General features: G+C 42.9%; 1 protein-coding gene across 15 annotated transcripts in view; it reads right to left on the reverse strand.

The window, feature by feature from the left end:
* baz2ba (bromodomain adjacent to zinc finger domain, 2Ba) overlaps positions 1 to 23,136 on the reverse strand; it is a 68,111-nt gene that overhangs the window by 18,468 nt on the left and 26,507 nt on the right. For 9 of the 15 annotated variants that reach the window (XM_012916963.5, XM_004543381.5, XM_012916961.5 and 6 more), the window contains exons 3-13: positions 11,686 to 11,865; positions 7,829 to 8,020; positions 7,566 to 7,727; positions 6,910 to 7,106; positions 6,595 to 6,807; positions 5,741 to 6,367; positions 2,592 to 3,345; positions 1,869 to 2,138; positions 1,275 to 1,335; positions 1,046 to 1,154; positions 81 to 182 (exon numbers count right to left, since the gene is read on the reverse strand). In XM_012916963.5, coding sequence (XP_012772417.3) covers positions 81 to 182; positions 1,046 to 1,154; positions 1,275 to 1,335; positions 1,869 to 2,138; positions 2,592 to 3,345; positions 5,741 to 6,367; positions 6,595 to 6,807; positions 6,910 to 7,106; positions 7,566 to 7,727; positions 7,829 to 8,020; positions 11,686 to 11,863 — 2,865 coding nt within the window. In that variant the 5' untranslated portion in view covers positions 11,864 to 11,865. The remainder of the gene's footprint in view (positions 1 to 80; positions 183 to 1,045; positions 1,155 to 1,274; positions 1,336 to 1,868; positions 2,139 to 2,591; positions 3,346 to 5,740; positions 6,368 to 6,594; positions 6,808 to 6,909; positions 7,107 to 7,565; positions 7,728 to 7,828; positions 8,021 to 11,685; positions 11,866 to 23,136) is intronic. The other 6 variants (XM_076883990.1, XM_004543380.6, XM_004543383.5 and 3 more) reach the window with 2 other exon arrangements.

Genomic DNA, 23,136 nt, shown 5'->3' on the forward strand with positions numbered 1-23,136 from the left:
GCATGAAGCTTTGCCTGCCGCTAGATGAAAAGATGAAGAGGGATCAGGGAAAGAGAGAGAGAGAGATGAAAGGCAGTCACCTGGGGTCCTTCTCTGGCTTCATAGAAGTCACCAACCCTTATCTTTGCACTGAAGCTAAAATTATCACGCGTGATGCCACTTATTCCATTTCTGGATAGATACTACAGAAGAGAAAATAATAATGGCGTTGGTTTAGGCAGAAAAAAAAGGAAAAATGTGAAAATTAGCGACATTGAAAAGCAACTGGGAGGCACTAGATGGAAGGGAGTCTACGGTTACAGTGCATCGGTGCAGTGCTGCTAATCTTTATAAAAGCCAGGGGACAAAAAAAAAAAAAAAAAAAAAAAGAGCAACAGCTCTCAGGAGGGAAAAATGGTTCTGACCTTGGGGTGCACAATTCAGGCCCTTTCTTATTTATCTGTGGCATCGCCAGGCTTTTACTGCCTACTGCCTGCCTGACTAGCAGCGAGTGGATGTTACTGCATGGAGTTTTTTTCTTTTTTGTGTGTGTGTGTGCGCGTGTGTTTGCACGACAACACTCAAAAGGCAGTTCAGACAATCTGTGTGTTTGTGCTTTTGATGAAACAAACAAAGAAGGCCGCAGGTCATATTAAATTGTACAAATGGGGCCAAAGTCGTGCATCCCAACACTAACCATTAATCATTCGGCGGGGAGGGAGAAGGAGAGGTGAAAAAAGTGGCACAAGAAGTGAATCTAAGAATATCATCTGTCACTATTATGGTCACAGAAAGCAGGGAGGGTGGAGGCATGGGGTGGGGGTTTGGAGGGACAGCTGGAGCAGTAGCATAGATAATATAGAACAAATCCTGATACATAAGCATTTCTTTGAGCAATGTGGATGAGCGGTTTTGCTGTTATTAGAGGGGGGAAAAAATCCTTCCGTGATAAATCATAAACCATCCCGCAGTAGTCGCTGTTACAAACAAAACTGCTCATCTTTTTGCCCAAAAGAATCTGTATCACGGATTCAAAGCGTGCTGTGAGGCCATGAGGCCCAGGTACCTTCATCACATCTGGGTACTGCCTCAGTTTCTTGCCACAAGGGGCATAGTAGGCCACCTCGCCCTGCGGCCGTCCAGCCACCGATTTGATTCTAGTTTCCCTCCGCCACCTAGGTTTGGGAGACGGAATAAATAACACTATGTTAACAAAAACAAAAAAATGAGTACATCTGTGGCTGAAGCAAAATGTAACCCGAGTGTGTTTGTTGAAATCTGTCACTTATACGTACCCTAACTCCAGAGGTATCATCAACTCCTTCTCATCCATCACCCTCTTCCGCTTTCCTAAACCTGTGGAGAGATGGTTTAAGTTCAGATTTCCTTAACTTAAGAAATTTACTAACACCATGTCTATGGTATATATATTTACACACATTCATAAGTGTGAGCACAAAACACACATAAGAGAAAATGTCACTTAGAGTAGATGACTGGAAATGTCTGCTTGAAATATTTCTGGCAAGCTGCACTTATATCCTATTTCCTCTGATCTGGGTAATCTCTTTGCATTGAAAAAGGCAGAAATCAACCTTGTTGCTGTACCAAACAAGTTGTCGAGGCTCTCGAGCATGGCCCTGCAGGACCTCAGAGCTCTGGGTAAGCTAAGACAACCAACTGCTTTCTTCCTGCCTTCCTAAATGTAACAATCACTTCATATGAGGCTGATGGGAATATACTCCCTCTGGGAAAAATAATTTACTCCAGCAGCATACTACAGTGTTGTTTGTGAGACTGAAAAGATCCAGCAAGAGAGAGCCTACTAAAACTCATCCTTCACCTCTTGCATTAATACTTTTCCCAATGCAGCATTTTGAATACATTACCTAACGGAGAGGCTAGGCTGCAGGAGGAAGAGCCTGGAGAGCTGTGATAGGCCAAGGCACTGGAGCTGGTGGCAATGGTGGGAGTCTTGATGACCTGGAGGTTGAGTGGTGAGCAGCTGGTGGTGGTGTGATTCGTTGAGGTGTTCAGTAGTTCTGGGCCTTTGGTTAGCCTGTGGGGAGTCATCTCCTTCTTAGATGATCCAGATGGCAGCAGCTTTAACTCCTTCACCTTCTTCCCAGAGATGTCACTGTCCGAGTTGGTGTCAGACTCTGAAATTGGACACAAGTGTGCAAAGAGAGGTGAGGAGTTAAAAAACAGAGAGGCATCAATTCACCAAAGTGGATTAGCATTTAATATCTTTTTTTAATGACTGGGTTTTTTTTATTTTCTTAACTGCACAGACATAACCAATTATTTGATTAGTTCATCTGCCAAAACAAATTAAACAAGTTATTTTTTTTGTTCAAGCAAAAATGCACACTATTTAAGAATCACAGCTTCTGAGCTGTGAGATTTTAACACTTTTCTTTGTCCTATATGATAGTAACTTCAGCTTGACCTGGGTTTCCTCTCCAGCACTGGTATTAAACTTACTGACTAATCTAAATAATTAGAAGAGTAATCCGTAATTAATATAATGGTTAGCTGTCAGCCCTGATTTTTATCTTTAGCTCCTTTTTTTAATTACGAAAGTTACATTCACTGCCGTAGAAGGTACCAACCTGACAGACTATCATCTGAGTCCTCTTCATCCTCTTCCTCCTCAAGATCATCATCCTCCTCATCATCATCATCTCCTGAGTCATCAGATTCCTTGTTGGCTGGGAGCCCAGCTGTGGGGTTACATGTCCCAGGGATCCCCACTCCAGGAATTCCAACTCCAGGGATACTAACTCCAGGAATCCCAATCCCGGACTCTCCTCCTCGAAACAGATCTACTAGAGACTGCACCAGATGGTTCTGAGAGAAGCCCTTCCAGGCAGCTAAAGGGTCTGCTTGTCCCTGTCCCTGTCCTAGCCCTGGTGTCTGTCCCTTCCCCTTGGCGGTCTTGTTCTTTCTGGATCCATGGCCTGTTGTAGCATGGGGTGAGGTAGTGGAGGGCTGTGACGGAGGCCCAGCCTGGCCGGCTGCCTGGGTCCTGTTTGCCCCTGTGCTCAGATTGACAGGCATCGACCCAGCATCAGTGTCACGCTGAGGGGACTTGCTTTGAGAGGCAGAGTCTTTGCGAGGTTTGGAGATGAGGGCCAAAGGTGCGTCCTGAGTGGTGCTTTGGATGACTCCATTTGGGTGATGGGGTTCAGGGAGCCCCAGCAGGGCACTTGAGAGGAAGAGGTTGGAGTGATTGTTCTGGGGTGGAGGAGGCGGGACGAGTGGCAATGGCGATGAAGACAGAGATGTCCTCTTGGGAGATTTGTTTGGCCCCTGCTGCTGCTTCTTTAGCTCAGCTGGGAACGTCTGCCCTTGGGACATGAGAGTCTGGGAACAGAGGAGGAGGAGAGAGGCAGAGAACAAGGAGAGGTATGGAGTCAGAGGGAGGGACAGAGAGGGAAACAGAATGGGAACAACAAAGAAAGGTTAGGGAAAAAAACAGAAAAGAAATGGGACAAAGTAGAGTTGCTTTAGCTGTCAGTTCACATCACTGCTGATTGTTTGAGCAGGTGACAAAACTACAATGCTGAACACTGGTACAGTTAACTGTGTCTAAGCTTCTTTTAGGGAAACAAAAAGAACATAAATGCAATATCCAAAGGCATTGTTCTCGGCCAAGTTTACAGAAAAGAGACACTGTGTATCTCTCTAAAATTGTAATTACTTGTCTGCACATTTGAAAAGCTCCATCATCATTATCACCATACAGCTAGACATGTTTGCCTTTTGTTTTGGCTTGTTTTTTTTATTTTTATTTTTTATTTTTTTCATAGCGAGGACCAGCTTGGCTCAATCGGTGTTTAAGCAAAGGCAGGTTAGACTTTAATGTTGCACTTTCAACTGGATGTGATATGAAGTGAAACAAATCAATTTCACAGACCATGAAATACAGTAACAGTGCTGAAAACCACAGGGGGAATTCGGCTTGCTGTAAACTTCTCTATACTGGTAAAAACAAAAAGGGAAATGAATACGCTGATCCCAATAAGTTTAGCTTATTGATCACGGTGCTGTCGTTCATATTTCATCTGGAGAAATCGAATTTGTGAGTTGAAAAGTACAAATGTCAAATGTCAATTTTTACAGCATTTCATCTGAAATCGGGAAATCCATAAATAATACAGTGGAATCCGTGCACAAGCAATGGTTGCCTCAGGAAAGTAACAAGACTAAAGGCATTATCTGTGTCATCTCTACAGGAGTATGCTAAACGTACCCAATGCAAATTAGTCAGAAAATTCTGAAAAATCTGATTTAAAAATTTTAAAGTTTAAAATTTTAAAAAGTCAATGTTCATAAAAGAGGAGATTTTAACTTAATAAAGCATGCTTGGCCAGCATCCACTGCAAACTACTGGCTGCGGAAGTGATCATCAAATAAACCAACACACTATGAAAGCTGGAAGGAAATCTTTATCAACATACGTGCTAACTTAAACTGAAAGGTCTCCTGTGCTTTTACTATAACACTGTAGGATAACAGTAAAACTCCTGCATAAAAAATGTTTTGAATACTTCTGATGGTCAGTATAACTGGCAATTACCCCTTTGTACAAATATCATGATTCACAGTAGCAGCGATGACAATAAAGTTTGATGCAAGCATTTTTTCCTCTCGCCACATCATAAGAGAAACTCGTGACATTCGCACAAAAGATAAAAAAGAAACTTCTGGGTAATAACACGAAATAATTGGAAAAACTAGCATAAAGCTACCATAAAGCAAACACTTTGTGCTAGGGTCTACTTAAAAGAAACTCACATATATTCCAAAAGATATTCCACTATTTGGTGTTTTGCACATGTCAGCCCCAAAATCCTTAGAGTTATTCATTTCGATTGAGATCTAGTGACTGTCAAGATCACAGCATATAATTTCACATCATTTTCATACTCTTCAAACCATTCGGTGATGCCTTCTGTCCCATCGAGTGAGAATTGCCATCCTATTCAATTTGTTTTAATGATAGGATAAAGATAACCACTCACAGCAACTTTGTATTGACTCACAGTGACCTTGACGTGCCCTCTAGAAGGACAAGTGGACCACAGTGCCAGCAAAAACCTTCATACCATAAGAGGCTGAACAGATTCCCTTACTGCACAGAATCAATCCCCGTTTTTTTGTTTTCCTTTAATTTGTCACATTTGTATCCAGATAGCTTAGATGTTTAGTTGTTGTTCTATGACAATCCCAGTGCAAAAGTAAAAAGAGAAAAAGAAAAAAAGTAATGCATCTACTATACAAAACAAAGATGCTGACTGATGTCCATTTGCAGCTGTGAGATTCAGCTCCAGGCCATGTTAATTTTGATGAGGCTGTTTGGCACTTGTTTCCCTTTGATATAAAATCCCAGACTGGTATGTAAGAGAAACTGTAACAGTTATGATTTTCTTTTTAATTGACTGCGCAGCTACACTAACAGATCTGTAGCCGTCTGGAAGCTGTTTGGATTCTGTCTTAAAAAAAATTTGAAAACAGCCACCAGATTTTTTTTAAAAAAGAGAGAGAGAGGCTGGTTATGGTATGGTAATGATGAGGGAAAAGAGATAAACAGAACTGCAGATCTGACTGCGTACTCAGCTCCACTGAATAATGTCATTATTGTCAATTTGTTATTAGTAACTTTGATCAGTAAAGCGGAGTGTGAAGCAATATTTTTCTCACAGGATACTGTGTGCGTAAATGACATTATTTAACTGATGTTATCAGGCAGGCTTACCTGTCGCAGCCTGAACTCATTGATCTGCGCTAGTGAAGCTTCCAAAAGTTTCCTTTTGTTGGATTTGGCGGTGCCAGAGACAGAGTGCTTTGGTGGCTTCAGTGAGGACTTCTGGGAGCTTGTTAAAGATGAGGTCAAACCAAAAGGTTTTGGGGAGGTAGGCATCGGGAGAGTCGAGCGGGGTGGAGAGGGAACTGAGAGAGGCTTAGGGGAGGAGCAGAGGGAGAGGGGAAGGTGCGGAGGGGAGTTGGAGGGCAGCAGCTTGGGAGGTTTGGGCGAAGCGGTGCTGGACGGTGCCTTTGGAGATGTGGTGAGAGCTATGGGGGAGGAAGACGGTGACGACTCCCTGCGGGGTTGAGTGAGGAGTGCCAGGGGCTTTGAGTTGGCAGCCAGGCCAGTGGACTGGATCACACTAAAGTGTTGCTGTGGTCCCTCTGTCCGGGACCTGGAGCTGTGAAGAGCCAGCGGTGAGGTTTGGGACAAGGCGGGAGGAGAGACAGAGCAGGGTAAGGGCACAAGGGTCGGGGGATTGGAGGGGACCTTTTGGGCCTGGGTGCCTTTCTTTCTGTTGGCATCCCCAGAGAGTGGTCTGTCATTCTTTGCAGTTCCAGTGCTGGGTATCAAAACCTGGTGCGGGCATGAAATAAAGAACTGTTTGAACAAAGGCTTTCTCTGTGGTATGTGATAATTTATTTTAATTCATTCAACATTGTGGGCACTATTTTAGTGAATGAAAGCACTGCGCACCAAGTGCAGTCAAGTGCACCATGTGGAGCAGCTGAGGGCGCAGTGGCCTCCTTCTTTTCACCTTCACTTTCCTAATGTTTTTACTCATTTTAACTTTTCCTCTTTACCTTTGTTTTCTTCTTTGTCCGCTTCTCTGTGTCAGACAGTTCGCTGTGTTTGTCCTCCTCTTCGTCGTCCTCGTCATCGTCATCATCGTCTTCATCATCCTCTGCTAGGTCTTCCAGATCACTGCTGAGGGACCCATCACTTGAGCTGTCTGATGATGTGCCTGATTCACTATTGCTCACCACAGAAGTGTCAGCTGTCTTCTTCCTTGGTTTCTGAATTGAGAAAAAAAACAAAACATTGTAAAAATCAGCTTCACTATGCAACACAAACTGGCTTATTTCAAATTAAGGAGTAATTTTGATCTCAGCACTGACCTTCTCTTTAGGTTTCTGAGTCGTCTTTTCCACCATCTCTGTGGGATTGTTCTGAGGGCTGCGACGCTGGCTATTAGCAGGATCTGAATTTTTGGTTGGCTTGGTTGGTGCCTGAACAGGAGCTGGACTCGCAGAAAAGCTCCCTGATTGTGTGACAGGAGGGCAGGCCCCGCTTCCATTCACTGCACCATTCACCCCTAGAAACACAAATTCTGCTGTATTACTAATCAGCTTCATCTCTCCTAAGAACTTTCCAACAAGCGATAATGGAATATGTGGAACTAACAGCAGATTGAAATAAGGCTAATAAAAATATTGATTTATACATGTATCTCATCTAACATGCGAGCTGTGCGAGGCACAAGCCCAACACGAGTGGTTTACATAATAAAAGATAAATTAAAAGATACTGTGAAATTAAAAGAGTGCCAGAAACAGAGATTACGAGAGCGAACATGAGGGAAAGAGCGGGGAGATAGAGGTTAACAGAATCACTAAGTGAGGACTGAAAGTCATTAAATCTGGCTCGAAAAAGAGAAATCTCATCATAGGGCAAAGTGGATTTAGGTTGTGGAGGAAGATGCACAGATAGTGATTATGGGAGGGTTAGGGGGAAGACTGAGCAATGAAAATAAGCTCCCAGGACAGCGCTGTACCTTTAGGTGCAGCATGGCTATTCTTGCCGGGCATCCTGATCGGAACAGGACTGGCGCTGTGATTGGACTGAATGTGAGGGGCGAAGAATGGGGGAAAGCCGATGAAAGAGGGGAGAAAGGCAGCAGCTCCCCGTCCATGGGCTTCGGCAGCTCGCCACCACTCTGTCGGGTCAGAAAGTAGAGGAGAGGAGACGAGAGGAGAAGATTAAAGGTATAGTCCCCTTAACCAACTGCTACCCACAATTCAAATGTCATCCTCTTACCAGAGAGGGCTCCTAGTTGGGGATGGGCAGCCAGAGCAGCTGACATGCCTAGAGAGCCCAGGCCTCCAAACTCCGGCCTGCCTGCTCCGGCAGTGTAGAGGGCTCCAAATGCTGGGTGGTTGACCAGAGGGAAGGCACTTGACAATGTGGAGCCAATGAAGGGCTGCTCTCCTGCTGCTCCAAACAGACGGCCTAAGATAGATCCGAACCAAGAAGGACATGTCCAAATGTTTTAAAGTACACTACAAAAGGGTGTGGATAAGAGCTCAGTGGCACAGTGAAACAAAGCAACAGGTGCAGAAATGTTTTCACCATTTGATCTAATTTTAAGTTAAAGATTGACATGTTCCCTTTACCAGAAACTGTCCTGTAAAAGGAGAAATGATGCACTTCCGCCAGATCTTCAGATGTTAAAATAAAACAAAGTAAGTAAACAGCTGTTAAGAGGACAAGTTGCTAATTCGTTACGGGTATTATTCTGTTCCTGATAGCTGATAGTATTAAACAGCTTCTTAAAGCAGTTGTTTCAGTTTGAGATAGTGACAAACAACTCCTATACGACAGGATTAAAAGATGAATTCCACGCAGGAGAATAAATTTTGCTTTGAAGTGACAAAAATGCTTAGGACTAAATTTTTCTACTTGTACATATTTAATACTTTGTGTTACGTAAAGTTCAATTTTGACATTACTGCACAGCTGGTTTGACAGTTATTTATTACACCTTACTGCCCTACTGTTAGCTCTGTGTATGTTTATTTGCACAGACTGAGAAGACTATTCTCAATTACATCTCTGAGCTCTTGATGTAGGAATCGACAGAGTGTAAAAACTAGATTTAAACAGCTTTTGAAGATGTCGCTTCTTATCCACCTGACTATAGAGGAATTAAATACAGAACAACTGCCTTCTGAGTGTGTGGAAGAATTAACTTCAAGTTTTGCTTTCACAAAGTGCTCGTTGCACCTAAATTTAAACGGCAGCCGTACTGTTTCTGAGCCTGACACACCAGCACTTCAATGTGACTCTCACGCATATACCATGAAACATGCACATTTAGATTACAGACCATGCTGTCATAATCCTATTCTGGCATAGAGCCACTTGTTTATAGCAATTTTTTTTTTTTGGTTTAAAATGACTGTCAGAATATGTCACACGGTAACAAAGACTGGATAGTCCCGGTGAGAGAAAGAGGAGCATGCATACGGTGTAAAAAGCTAACCTCCTTCTATCCTTTTGGCATTCAATTTCAGCAGAGAAGAATACTTCATCAACATCATCATCGTCTAGCGTTTTCCTGAGCACAATCATTTCTGGCAGGGGCGACTGCCACGTATTACCTCCTCCCAGAGTCAGATGCAATTTGGTGTGAGCATATTTCATGCAAATTCAATTTCTATTCCAGAAAAGGAGAGCAAGTCTGCTTGATGCCTCTGCATAAGCCAGGCAATACACATGCAAAAAAAAGAAAGAAAGAAAAAAAGGAAGAAAAAGTGATGACTGAAGAAAAGGAAAGTGTTGTGCACAGTGCGGATGAAAATACTACTATACACATGCACACAGAAATGTAAAGCAGAGTGACACGGAAGAGGAGTGTTTTCAGAGCTAATGCAGTACATGGTCTATTAGTATGGCCAGTTACATGTGCTTTATAGCACAAAAAAAAAAAAAACAAAACACTGGAGAAGACTATGAAATGAGTGTGAATCAAATTGTTTGCGCGTATGTGGCCATACCAGGAGAGCTGGCAGGATGAGAGTATAGCCCTTTGTGTTGGTGCCAAGGCCCTTCTCTGCCACAAGACAGCAAAATCTGCCTTTTGAATGGCATTAGAATATGCTGAATATGTAGAGCCCGCCTTGCCAGTGTCAGCTAGTGGATACGAAGATAAACGACTGCAATGCAACCCCCAGAAAGGCCAGCCACAGCATTCGCTTATGCCTGGGGTGCCCACCTCTCTTGCCCCCCCTCCCCCCCGCACACCCCCTTCTTTTCTAGGCAACACAAAGTGACATCTGCAAATGCCTTTTCAATATTAATGCGGGCTTCCAGAAGGCGAATAATTAAATCTAAAAATTTGAATCGAGAAAGAGGCACGGGAAAGACATACCTTGGATTACCTACTCGCTCTTCCTCACCCCCCCCTTCTCCCCCCCCTCCCCCCCCTCCCCCGCTCCCTCGCCCTCTTTCTCATTCTGTTTCAATCCTTCCTCCACTCTGACAAACTGCACCGCCTGCTTTTTTCATGTTTGGATGCTGCCGAAGGGGGATTAATTTGTTGTTTGTTGCAGTCAATCAAATTTCCACAGACAGATTTAAGTTAATTGCATCCGTGAGTTGATCCCAGAAGGAGAGAGTGCTACAAGCGCAGATCAGCTTTTATTCTCCAAGTGATATCCTCATCAATGACACATGCACGCACACATAAACAGGAGTCCATGTATTTCTTTTTTTTTTTCTTTAACTTTTTCATGCGTTCCTAAGATTCTTTTTCGTAAGTGTTTTTGGCACACAGGCAAAGGACGATGAATCGATGCCCGCACAGTCTGTGATGATTCTATATCGGTATTAACATATATTTATACCGATGGTATCTGCTCACAATATACACTTGACATGTTCTTGCTGTTCTGCATGAGAATGTTTTTGCTTTTAATTGTGATTCAAGTTGCTTTACTCCACTACAAGTTTGAGCTAAAGCGCGCACACACTGAACAAGGTGCTGTGTGTGAAATGAAGACGAACTGCTTGCTTGATTTTCCACAAAGCACAGCAAAAGTTCAGAGCTAACAGTCTGCCTCTCAGCATTTCATTTGATGCTCAGTCCAAAATCGCTTATCTAGAAAATCTGAGCACGCGTAATGGCACACAGGGATAAGAGGGATTTATAATGCATAAGAAGGAGACACTCCTAATGGCTTCTTCTTTGGGGCAACATTGAGGATATGGAGGACAAAACAACAGGCTTCATTTTCTATCCTCTCTACTTCTTCCTTTTCTCGTAACAGAGAGAAAACACGACAATCATGGAGAAAGCTAGATATCCTATTCCCTACTCAGTGCGATGGTGGTTTTGTTTGTGCGTGTGTTTGTGTGTGTGTGTGTACATAACAGGCCTACGAAAAAAAACAGCAAAAACAGCAAGACATTAAGAGATGAGGAAAACGAAAGTATGAGCAAATGATTCACTCTCACACAAGGGATATTTGAAAAACACACTGAGATACAACAGATACACACACTCACACCATATATACACACTCCTCTTTGCCTAATGGCTTTGACCAATACATAGAAAGGCGGCTGGATGCTGGACAGGGATGACTAGACACTGAGTGGCTAACAAATGTTAAATCATGCAGGCAGAGGCTCTTTCTCTCTCTCTTTCTCACACACAGACACACACATACACACATGCATCCATGCACAGTGGCGTGCTGAGCCTGACTCCGAGGCAGCTGGAGCCAGAGAGCTGAAGGTTGTCAGGAGACATGGCGAAGCATGTGTGTGTTTCTCACACAAAAGAGCCCCCTAATTGTTTGGGATTCATTAATGCAGCAGCTTTTCAATTGCAACCCAAGCTGTCAGGAAAAAAAAAAAGAGAAATCCATGTAACTGGAAGAGAGGTGTATTCACACCGGCTGCAAAATAACTGTGTAATTAACACTGGAAAAAACTCATTTTTCATGGTAAAGAAATGAGAAAGATTCTGAATGCTATCGAGACATGAAGGCGGCCATATTTCGGGGCATCTTGTTATGGTTATGTGAAAACTTTTTGCACCGTGTGTTGGTATTTTTCCTCCTCTGTACGCACGGTTTCAGAGACAGAAGATTGACACAACTATTTCTTACCAGAGGCGCTGAGGGTGGATCCCAGTGCTGAGGGGCTCGGGGCCAGGCTGCTCTTAGAGTGCGGAGCAGGTGATGACGAAGAGGAAGAAGAAGAGGATGAGGAAGAGGCCGCAGGGGAGGAGGTGCGAGCAGCAGACAGGGTGGGCGCAGGGGAGACCAGCCGCTCTCCAGACTCCATATCTGTCAAACACAATCCAATCAGCAGGGTTACAATAGGAAAGAACACCCACCCGTACACTGACAAACACACACTTAAATGCGTACACACAACTGCATACTGTGCCCCCCTCCAACACACACATTCGAGCACGCCCATGCACAAGCAACCACACACACACACACCTCCTGACACTTTTCCTTTCACATCTCACTTCCCCTGAACAATATTTCCATTTAGCCATGCTCACTGGCTCCCAGCCTCTATTGATTCAATATGGGGTAGGACGGAGGATGACATGTTTAAGGACTCTGATAAGGGACAACAAAGCAGGTTTCACATTTTGATGCAGGAACATGCCCCTGCTGAGAATCTGTTCCACAGCGGGACGGCCACTTTTTACAAGAAACTTGCTCTGGTGAGTTTGAAGTGGGACAGTTGAAATGACAAAGGTTAGGCAAAATGTCAAACACAACATAGACGAATAACATATTTGTCACTTTTCCTGTCACTCGCGGGGACTCAGAAGTGTGTGCAAACTCACACATGTCTGTACCTGCGTTTTACAAACAGGATCCCTTTACACATCCCTGATAAAAAATTTTTTTTAAAGTCATTCAAATTAAAAGAGCTCTTTGAGGCCTTTAAAGACAGCATTACTCTCTGCCTCCTTTCACTTGGAACCAGAACTAAATGGATAGGCTTTTAGATGATTGGTGCATTAACCAACACGGTAGCTTTTTTCCCATTATCGGTTTCACAGAGTTACCATGCCAGCCATTATCAACCAACCAACAACACAAACCCTCACAAGAAACATTTGGCCATTCTGCAGTCAAATATTTTACTTACATTATTCAGCTCTAATCCCCTTTTGCTTACAACTGAGAACACAATGTGGCTATGCCCACACAACCGCTGACTTGTGGAGGCAAACAAATATAAAACACACACATTGACACACACACACACACACGTTCACACATTACAGCCCCCACTGCAGACAGACACACACATACACAAAAATCACCTCCCCTGTCTATCACATCAACCTGACTCTTTTTCTCTCTTCTCTTTTTCCATATCCCTCTGCCTGACACTAATCCAGGACTGAAAATCCCCTTCAAAAGCACAGTTTGCAGATTGTGTTTTACAGGCAGGCTTTGTTATTGTGTCATTACACATAAACAGTCTCTGCCTCCATCTCTCTTTCCCTCTCTCTTTCGCCTTCTCTCTCGCTCCTGCCACCCCTCCGCCACCCTCCCTCCCTCCCTCTCTCCTCTGCAGTGGGAGCAGAGCCACTGATTAAATCTCTGAGACAAAAGCTGCTATCCTCTGAATATCAAGTATCAGCCTTTCGCCAGGAGCAACACTGACAAGAGAGAGAGAGAGAGAGAGAGAGAGAGAGAGAGAGACGCGGATGACAAGAAAACCTGCTGCAGTCCACGGGGAGGAGGCTGGTGTGCCATCGGACTTGGGCAGCCATCCCCGCCACTGCTGCAGTGAAAAAGAGGTTGGCTGTGCAAATAAGAGCAAGGTCAAAGGTCCTTCGAATTGTATCTCACGCGAGGTGACAGGATGTGGGTTAAAGAGACAAATTATCAACCTAAACGGGCAGTGAATGAATGTTACATGTTAGTTACAAGAATACGTTTCCAGCTGAGTGAAGATGGGGAGTTTATCCTAATTTCAAACCCACCCCACCCGCACCAAAAGAAACTGTTACCTCTGTGCCACACTTTGTTGCATGAATGGCTGTCACACTCTATGCTCCTTCACTCTGGCTGTCACCTTTTAAATGTCAGGTCAGGGTGTAAAGAAAAAAAATGGAAAAAGGATTCTTTCACAAGATTTAAAGAAAAAGTGACTTTTCTGTATTTGCGTCTGGCCAAAAAAAAAAAAAAAAAAAAGCAAGTATCATCAAAAGTGTTGTGAAAATGGAGAGGAGCTGTGGCCCTTCATAATTATCATAATGCACATGAAAACAAAAGGCTTGTGTCTCGGAGGACGATCAGGCTTACGTGGTGTCAGCTGGTAAGTGAAGCGGATCATTTCCCTACCTTTTCACAGGAAGGGAGAAACATAGACAGAGGGAGGGAAAGAGAGTTTGAGAGATTGAGAAGGAAAAAGGAATAAGCAAGACAATATACTCTGATTTTGTTGTGGGGTGTAGAGGGGGTATGGGGGGAGGTGGGAAAGGCAGAAGAAAGGGAAAGAGTGGAGAAGATGAAGGACAGCCTGTAAACCATTTCTGTCATTTCTCAATATCTGCACTTAATGCCTCGCCTTGTCAAAACGTGATGATGTGAACAGAATTGATTTCCCCCCCTAACAAACAACAAAAAAGCAATCCCTTCTTTGCAGAGGTGTAAAGCAGAGCTACCCTCCCCCTCATCTCCTCTCATCTCTCACAATCTCTCAAAGGGCCTCTTCCTGGGATGAGAGACGGAAAGAGAGAGAGAGAAAGGACAGCGGGGGGAAAGAAACGACTGCGGGGCGAGTCCATCTTCCTCTGACAACTACAAACTGATCACTTAGAGCAATTAAATCTAATAACAATAATAAGATTGGGCTCAGCAATGTACCACCAAATGCACAGCAACAACAATGATTGCAACAATAATGGAGCGCCAAGGTATTTAAGGATCCAATCCTGACTTAATTATGAGAAATTAAAATGGATTTAGCATCAGAATTAGCTTGATTTTATAGGTAATTAACGGCACACCACAGTGGCGGTATAAGGCAAGCGTTATAATCTCCGTGAACGGCTAAATCAATTTGACTTGAACAACACCAACCAATCAACAGAGAACGCCGCAACCAGAAACAGCAGGTCTCGCAGATGCAAGAAGAGGGAGAATTTATGCTAATAGCTGAACTATGATTTATAAGATGTGTTCCAGCACCGGATTCGCAGTCACGTCCACAAATACAACACAGCACCCAGCTGTCAACGCATGCGGCTAATAGTGGTTAGACGCAGCGGCCCTTCAGGAGATAGTGTAGCTATAAACAGCTCTGCAGTTTTATGATTGCACTTGGCCTTCATATAGGAGCCTTCACACGTCAGTGTGATCTGAAAGGAGGGCGGAATAGCATAAAGGAGAGATAGTGTGAGTGCATTTGGTGGCCCGTGCTGCTCGGTATCGCGGCCTTACATCATGCATTTGTTTTGTGGTGTTGTGTGTCTGTGCTGCGTGTATGTAGCGGTGCTCTGTTACACATGCGGCGGTTTAACAAAAGACTCCCAATGCATGTGCCTATGGAAGTGTTTGTGGGCACGTATGTGTGTGAGTGTGTGTGTGTCGCATCTTCAAACTATTCAACCTCCTGTGTATGTGTGTCTCCTGCCCCTTTTCTCCTCACCCCTTCAATGCACACACAAAACACACACATACGCATACACACAGTAACAGATGGCTGATACTAACTGAGATAATCCGCCAACAGAGTCATCAGCATGGATCAGTGGTAATCAGAGTGTGGACACAATGTCTCTTCTCCAGCCGTAATGGAAGGAGCGCCTGGCGCAAGAGAAGGGAAATGCATTATTCCCCATGATGCCCTGACCTCATTCAAAGACACACACAGCGGCTCCCAGCTCCCTTTCTTTTTTCTCCTCACCATAGACAACAAAGAGTATATCATCGCTGCTTCTACAACATTCACTCTCCCCTCCAGATCTCTCGCTCCCTACCTTTTATTGTGATGTGCAACTGTGTCTAAAGCAGACCTCTGTGTTCAGTCAGCCAAAAAAAAGAAAGAAAAAATGTCAACATAGCAAGTGTGTCATGATGAAGGTTGTTGGTAACAAAAAGGATTGGAGTGAGTAATCATCAGTTTTACAGTGTTATTTTTTCCTATTATTGCTCAAAACAACCATACTGACTTATCGCATAGCCAGTCAAAGTCTTTCTGAGAATTAATAATGCTTGTTATAAGTCTAATATCAAGACACGTTGGTTATCAGGTAGGGGGAAAACGGCCAGTAAGTAAGTGGTGAATCACTCACTCCAAAAGGCATAGCACACACAAAGCAGTACTTTCTGTTGCGCTAGTGTTCGCCAAAGTGAGATCATTGACACTGTCTGAATCAGCAACAAGATCTCTTATTTCTGATCTTGTGAAGCTGCTGTTCAGCCTCACTGCTTGAACTTCCCATCTGTCCGTGTGTTCCTATAGGTTCGTGTGGGTGTATGTTTTTGTAGGCACGACATGTTCGTATGGATGTGGATGCCTGCGCTTTGCATGCTTGTTGGCAATGAATGCTGACCGAATGCACGCACAAGCTTGCTTGACCCCATTTCTCCTCCCTTTGCTCTCCCCCACCACCACCCCTCCCCTTCCTTCTCCGCATACATACCATCAGCCAGGAAATGACATAATCAGGGATCTTGGCAAAAAAAAAAAAAAAGTGACAACCTTTGTCCCATGTCAAACATCAACTCAGAGAACATTTAAAGAGACAGTGTGTACTCTGTTACATCATGGTTTAGCACTGATTGTGTGGCTTTATTAATCAGCTAATTGTTATAGCTCTATTTTACTTGGAGTGTTTTATCACTGAGACACTCCATTACACACACTTTTTTTTCTTTTTTAATTAATGAAGTACAAAAAGTAAAGAACACTGAATAACTGAATAATCATATTAAACTGGTTTTGCACAAAAACTGCATAACTGCATGGTGAACTCACAGAGCATTGTGCCAATGCCTGAAAGGGAGTACAAAGAGACAGCATGCCCCAGTGTGGCCTGTCTAGGTGACAACAACTAGAGTGACTCAGACCCCTCCCTCGGCACCACTCCTGCCCAGTGACAGATGGCAGAGCGGGGCATGTAGGGGATGGGCACCATCTCTCACCCTTCCTCAGCTAGCCTTGGCAGTGGTGCTGGCCACAGGTCTTATTACAGCCACACCACTGCCTGCCTGCTTTCATGTAACACTGAAGCTTACCACGCTAGAGCTGCTTACTGCCTGCCAGGTAAAAAAGGTAATGATATGGTCCTGTGTGTAACAAATGGTAGAGTGTGGCGTGTGACAGAAGAGTTTCCAGACTTAGTATTTACCAGGCCCTGGTGTAACCTCTACACATACGCGCATCCATGCAGTGGTAAGAGGCTTTAGATAAAATATAAAACCAAATGGCGTGCCACACGCATTCTGTATATTTTTGAAATGACAAGAAATCAGCTCTTGCCAAATGGCTTTATTTGCCTTTTCAAGCATAGTGTAGATGCCAAAGGCTGGAATCAACACCCCTACTCACCATCCGTCTCTGCTGGGTTCCCAGTGACAATAATGTGATTTTGGGACATGGTGATGACTCGGTGGAGAGGAATAGGATAGGCTTGTCACTTGTGTTTGATGTCAAACCTATGTGTGACAGAATAGTGTTACTCAGCTCAACCAGACATAGCACTACTCCCATTTCCTGGCCATAAATAGAAGAGAAAGAGATGATAGTGAGTGTGTCTATGTGCAAGTGTTGCAAAAAAAAGAGGATAATCTGTGTGTATCTGTGTGCACACAAGCACACCCTTATGCACCATTCTAAGTATCATAAAGTAAGCTCAATAAGAAAATTCCCATCTCTTATGCTCATTCGCATCTGCATCCACCCAAAGCTAATTATTCTCCCCATGGTAACCTAGCAGGGTCTTCACATCAAAAAACCAGAAGTGTGTATCAGGCAATCATCCCTGATGAATCTGCCCTTCTCCCTCTGCTAGCCACTCAAACTCATCTGCCAGTCTCAATGCTCATTACTGTTTTTCTGTAGACTGAACCAGATCTGTTCGCCACTGGCTGCATGTGTCTACAAGAATCTATAATGACTTCAGAGGACTTTGGAAGCACAGAATAACAAAAAAAATGCAACGCACATGCACAAACAGACACCCAACAGATGCAGCAGAGGCAAAGTGAGTAGTGAGCCAATGCCTTTTAAGGTTAATTATGATTTAAAACACTTTTTTAAATTACATTTGTGCTAGTTCACCTTTCACTACAGAGCTTTGTATGTAACTCAGTGCACAGCCAAACTGATGATGTGCAAAAAAATGTACCTCGAGGCCTAAAACATTGAGCTCAGATTCTAGAATAACAATTCACTTCACAGAATACATCCTGCATATCAAATCCAGCAGATGCAATTCTCCGGTATTTAAAGAGACCTTTGCAGACGTTTGCACAATTCTGAAGTCGCAAACCATCTCAAAATCTAATAATCATATCTAATTTTTCTCACGAAATTTCCAAAGAGAGCAGTGCAAAAATACTATAATTGCTGTAAATATTAACTTTGATTGTAGTTAATGCCGTTAAATCCTGTGTTTTGAATGCAGAGAAAAAAAAACTACAGCAAAACTGATCCAAAACAGAAGAGCCACAGCAAACCGATGCTAAGTAGCAAAGTATTTAAGCAGAGATTCACCATTTATTGGGCCAGTAAGTGGAATTAGATCAACTGTATTGCATTCTCCGATGATCTGATTGGTCAACATCCTGAAAAGATGTTTCTACCATAAAACGAAATGGTATGTATACATAAAGGACTTTAATTTTATCTGACCTACTTCGTAATGCTAATGCTGCATCCAATAATCTGTCAGTGAAGCGATTGGTGGGTTCCCTGTTTTTACACTTATAAAAATTCATGTATGAACAGGTCAGGTTTGCAGGAGGATCTCTTCTTCAAACTTAGCATGATCCCAGCTCAATCCACACTTTTCAAGGTACAAGAAACAGCTGAACACAGTCTCACAGTGACCCACCCCCCTTAGTTTTTGGGGGTTTTTTTTGTTTTCCAGATTTATTTACAAACCTAAAGACACTTTACATGATAGAAATGGGAGATATTGCAGTTCATTTTCACCTGGACTGAGATGTCTAGCCTCCATTCAATGCTTTAATATTAATTATTATGAACAGAAAGGTCACAAAAATGACTGCAAATGCTGTCAATTAAAACTTCTAGAACGAAAATCAGAATCAACCCAGGAAATTGCAAAGGCTGTAAAATCTAACATCCAGTCATTTTTCTTTAATCTTAACAGACACTGTGTCAATAATAATAATAATAATAATAATAGATACTTTATTGATCCCCATGGGGAAATTACTTGTTTTTCTCTGCATTTGACCCATTCACTCAGTGAAGCAGTGGGCAGCCCACTAAGCAGGTGCCCGGGGAGCAGTGTGTAGGGACGGTACCTTGCTCAGGGTACCTCAGGGTAGCCGTTAAGTGGATTCGAACCACCGACCTTCCGATCATGGGGCGACCACTTTACCTACTGAGCTATCCTTGCCCCCAATAGTGCAACGTGTAATCTCCCTCAGACTAAGTTGATCAGTGCAAGCTTTGATTCTCTGTTTTGTAATGATGGCATTCCTCAATAACATGTGATGTAATGGCTTAACTGAATACAAAATGTAATAGATGAGATTGCACGTATTTTAAAAGTGTACTATTTCACTGATTTGTTGCATGTTGTTGAGCTCATGTTATGTATGACACCAGTGATGTGAAATGACACACAATCTATGCCATAAAACAAGGTTTACCCACATTGACTACTATTTAACTGACAAAATCTTAATAAGACAAACGTACATATTTAAATGAATGCAGGAAATAATTTTAACTACCAGGAAATAACATCAGTTATTAGAGAATAGCAAGCAAAAAAGGAGCGCGTGAGAGAGAAGAAGATGGGGGGAGGAGAGAAAATGAGCGCAGTACTCCAGATATGCATAATGCAAATGACATGCATGTCAAATAGCAAAACAAACTGACAGTGACAGAACAATGGAATAGCCAGAGAGCGGCCAGTCGTGCTAGAGCAATTGTTTGAGGCCCTCCTGTCCATTTCCATGGGAAGAAAAACATTTAGAGTTCTGTTCGGCTGAAACTTTACTTGCAAGAGATAACTGATATCACTGTGCAAATGTGACAGAATTCGGATAAGTGGTGCGATGGCTGGAATAGCTTATCCAAGACTACCAGTCACTTTTTTTTTTGTTTAATGCTGCTACTGCAGCACATAATGTGTTATTTGACAGAAATGAAAAGACATGTATAGTCACAAACCCTAATTTTTCACTCTTCCTCTCAACCACACAAAGCTGCTGCAGTCTTCAGTTTCCTTCCTTTGCTGATTGCAGGGCTCAGAAAATAAGTGTCCATGAAAAGAATAAATTAATTTGGTTTAAATGACCGTTATGGCCAGTAAAAACTAAAAAACTCTTATGGGTGAACCATGCAGCCAGTGGCATCCCAGATCATAGATTTTCTATATAGTTAGCAGCTCACTTAGCAATTACTGCTTAATGAAATGACTGCTCACATCTCTGGCTTATCTCTTCTCCAAATCCCCACCTTAACACCTTTCTCCTGCCCAGTCCTTCTCCCCTTGTGCTCCACTGTTCACACTTCCTCTTATTTCTTGCTTTTATTAAAAACATTACCAACACCTGACAAATTGACTTCATTAACTGCTTTCTTCTCAACACAAACAGACAAATGCTAAAGTGCAAATGAGGTTCGAGGTGCTCTTAACAGAAGGGAGCAGAAAAGAAAGCATGTTTACAGGTATTTAGAGTGGCGAGCAATCCATGGTGTTGCATCTGTGTTTGAACACTGCAATCAGGTGAAGGTCTAAAAAGCCACAGAGTAGTCTTCAGAGCAACAATCTGGCAACCTACAGTAAGCTGTGATGGGAGAAAATCCACCAGCATTAAACTCAATATGTCAATCAGCTGTATTCCTCTGTTCAAATGTGTGCTTTACTTAATGTTAAACATGTGAAAATGACTGGCTGGAGGAGAATGGTGCTGTATTGACAGAGAGGGAGGCAAAGCAGCAGGCAGTCAGCCACTCTGTTCTGCTTCACTGCAACATGGGAGGGAGGCCAGCGTGGACACATACACACACGCACGCACACACGCACGCACACACGCACAGATGTAAAAACACACATACAGGCATGTACACAGGAGCAAGCACACGCTCGCACAAATGAACACACACTTACACTCTTCCTCTCTCGCTCAGTCTCTCTCTCGCTCTCTAACAAACACATGCACACACTCGCACACAGTGCAGCAGGTGAGGTGCCAGCACATCACAGCGCTGCCATTTTTCAGTGTCTTGCTCAGGGAGAAGCGCTCTGACATTTTATGAAGCACTCTGCAGAAATCAGCAGCTTGTAATGGCGGCTGGACTGTCACTCCTTTCCACTCTTCACACTCCCTCTATCTCCTTTCCTCACACTGCTTTTAAGATATTATCTCCACTGATTAGCATAATCTAATCAATTTTACAAAATTGGCTTTTAATTACAAAGAAAAATCTTTCTTCTCACAGTTACTGGTTAAGCCTTTGTTTTTGCAAAAAAAAAAAAAGAAAGAAAAAAACTCAAACTGAGGCAAGAAGTAAAACCTCAGCGAAAGGTTAGAAAATGCTACCTATCACCGGCTCATCTTCAATATGCTAGACAGCATGACAATATGAAATTAATACATTATGATTCAACAACCTAGTAAATGTCCCTGGTTGTACATGTAATGGTAAACAATTCTTTTAGATATGTGCATTTTAAAGCAGCTGTTTACTCGCTTCTTGTTTTTCTCTCTCTTTTTGACCCTTGGAATCATGGCTGCTAATATGACTGTACGTGCTTACTGGAAAGGCCAAGTGATTAGAAACTCAGCTGTTAAATATGTCCTCTGCATAAAAGAAGGGATCTATAACTATGATTAACTCTCTGGCATGTTGTTGTGCCTGACAAGCTCTCTGTTGAGCAATGATTAACAGCTTGTGACTCTACAAACCGCCGCTTGCACATTACCACAATGTTTACATTAGCCAGACCCTCACTGAAGCCATTACTGCTGTTGCTAAGCTAGCACTCATCATTGGAAGCTGAGCAGCGGGCAGCCTGTGGCCCAACAATTTACAATGATGACAAAGGTTGGCAAACGTGGCCTAAAGTTTACCTCTGAAGTTTCACTCAGGGCCAGTTTAACTCAGAACTGTATGCCCACAGGAAAAAAAAAATGTGATTCAACTTGAAATATGTGGGAAGTGTCAAGGCCAAATCTCTCAGTGTAGGCTACGCTATAAACCTTAAACTAAGCCGATTTCATTAATGTGACATTAGCATTTGTAATGAGAAAAGGGGGGAAAAACCCTTGGGACATCTTTGTGCTGTTACCACACACACATGAATGTGCATGCCCACGTACAGGCACACACACACACACACACGTGCAAACACAAACACACGCAAACACATAAGCTGCGATATCAGCCACTAATTTACATCCATATTACACAAGAATCACAAAATGCAGCCAAAGCACAGAGGGGAGAAAATGTTTGTATGTGCGTAGGTTTTCTAATGAACACCACAGATTAGTTGCTGTAAACTAACTGTGACAGTTAGTTCAACCTTTCCTGATGAGCTGGGCAAATAGTTCCAGACAAATAAAGCCTGGCATTCATTCCCGCTTTATCCTGCTCCAGACGGAAAGGAAGGAAGGAAGACTGTATCAAGAGCAAATCTTCAACAATCCCATCACTTTATTTATAACTTGCCAACGCACAACTCGGAGCTCATGTGATGCGTGACAACACTCCTTGTTTTTTTCTTTGACAAACCAAGCAATACATTAAGCTGACTTGTTTTCTATGTCCCTTTTAAGACTTCACAGATGTCCTGGCAAGATTGTGCGTGTTGATTTGCTGGGCGAGTGACTGTAAGGTTTTTGTTTATTCAATATTGAGCTACATGTTTTCAGCGTAACTTTAGGGACCAACGGCCCTGTGCAATTAATGACTGGGTGAGCTGGTTAAAAATCATTTTAAAAAAGCTTGTCGAATCACAATGACATGACACACAATAATATTATTAATAGAAGAATATGCAACTTTGTATTTGTAGAAGTCTTGAGCCACCCCTCGTTTCTTTACATTTTGTTAGAAAAAATAGAAAGTAGGTGCAGTGATTTATAAGCATGTGCCAACATAAATATAATTACAGCACAAAGGAAAAAAACAAAAAAGGTGTTGTACAACTGTAACAACCTTGAAAGTCAATATCTAGTTTAACACAGCCTGAACTCTCATAGAAAAGTCCTCTGTCCTCTAGTTTCTTTAAGTAGTCTTCAGGAATAGTTCCCCAGGCTTCTCGAAGGATATTCAAAGCTCTTATTTGTATGTTGGCTGAGTTTGTTCTGTTCTTTGTCGAGATGACTCTTTCAATAATGGTGAGGTCTGGACTCTGG

This window comes from Maylandia zebra, linkage group LG1 (genome assembly GCF_041146795.1).
Source record: "Maylandia zebra isolate NMK-2024a linkage group LG1, Mzebra_GT3a, whole genome shotgun sequence".
Lineage (NCBI taxonomy): Eukaryota > Metazoa > Chordata > Actinopteri > Cichliformes > Cichlidae > Maylandia > Maylandia zebra.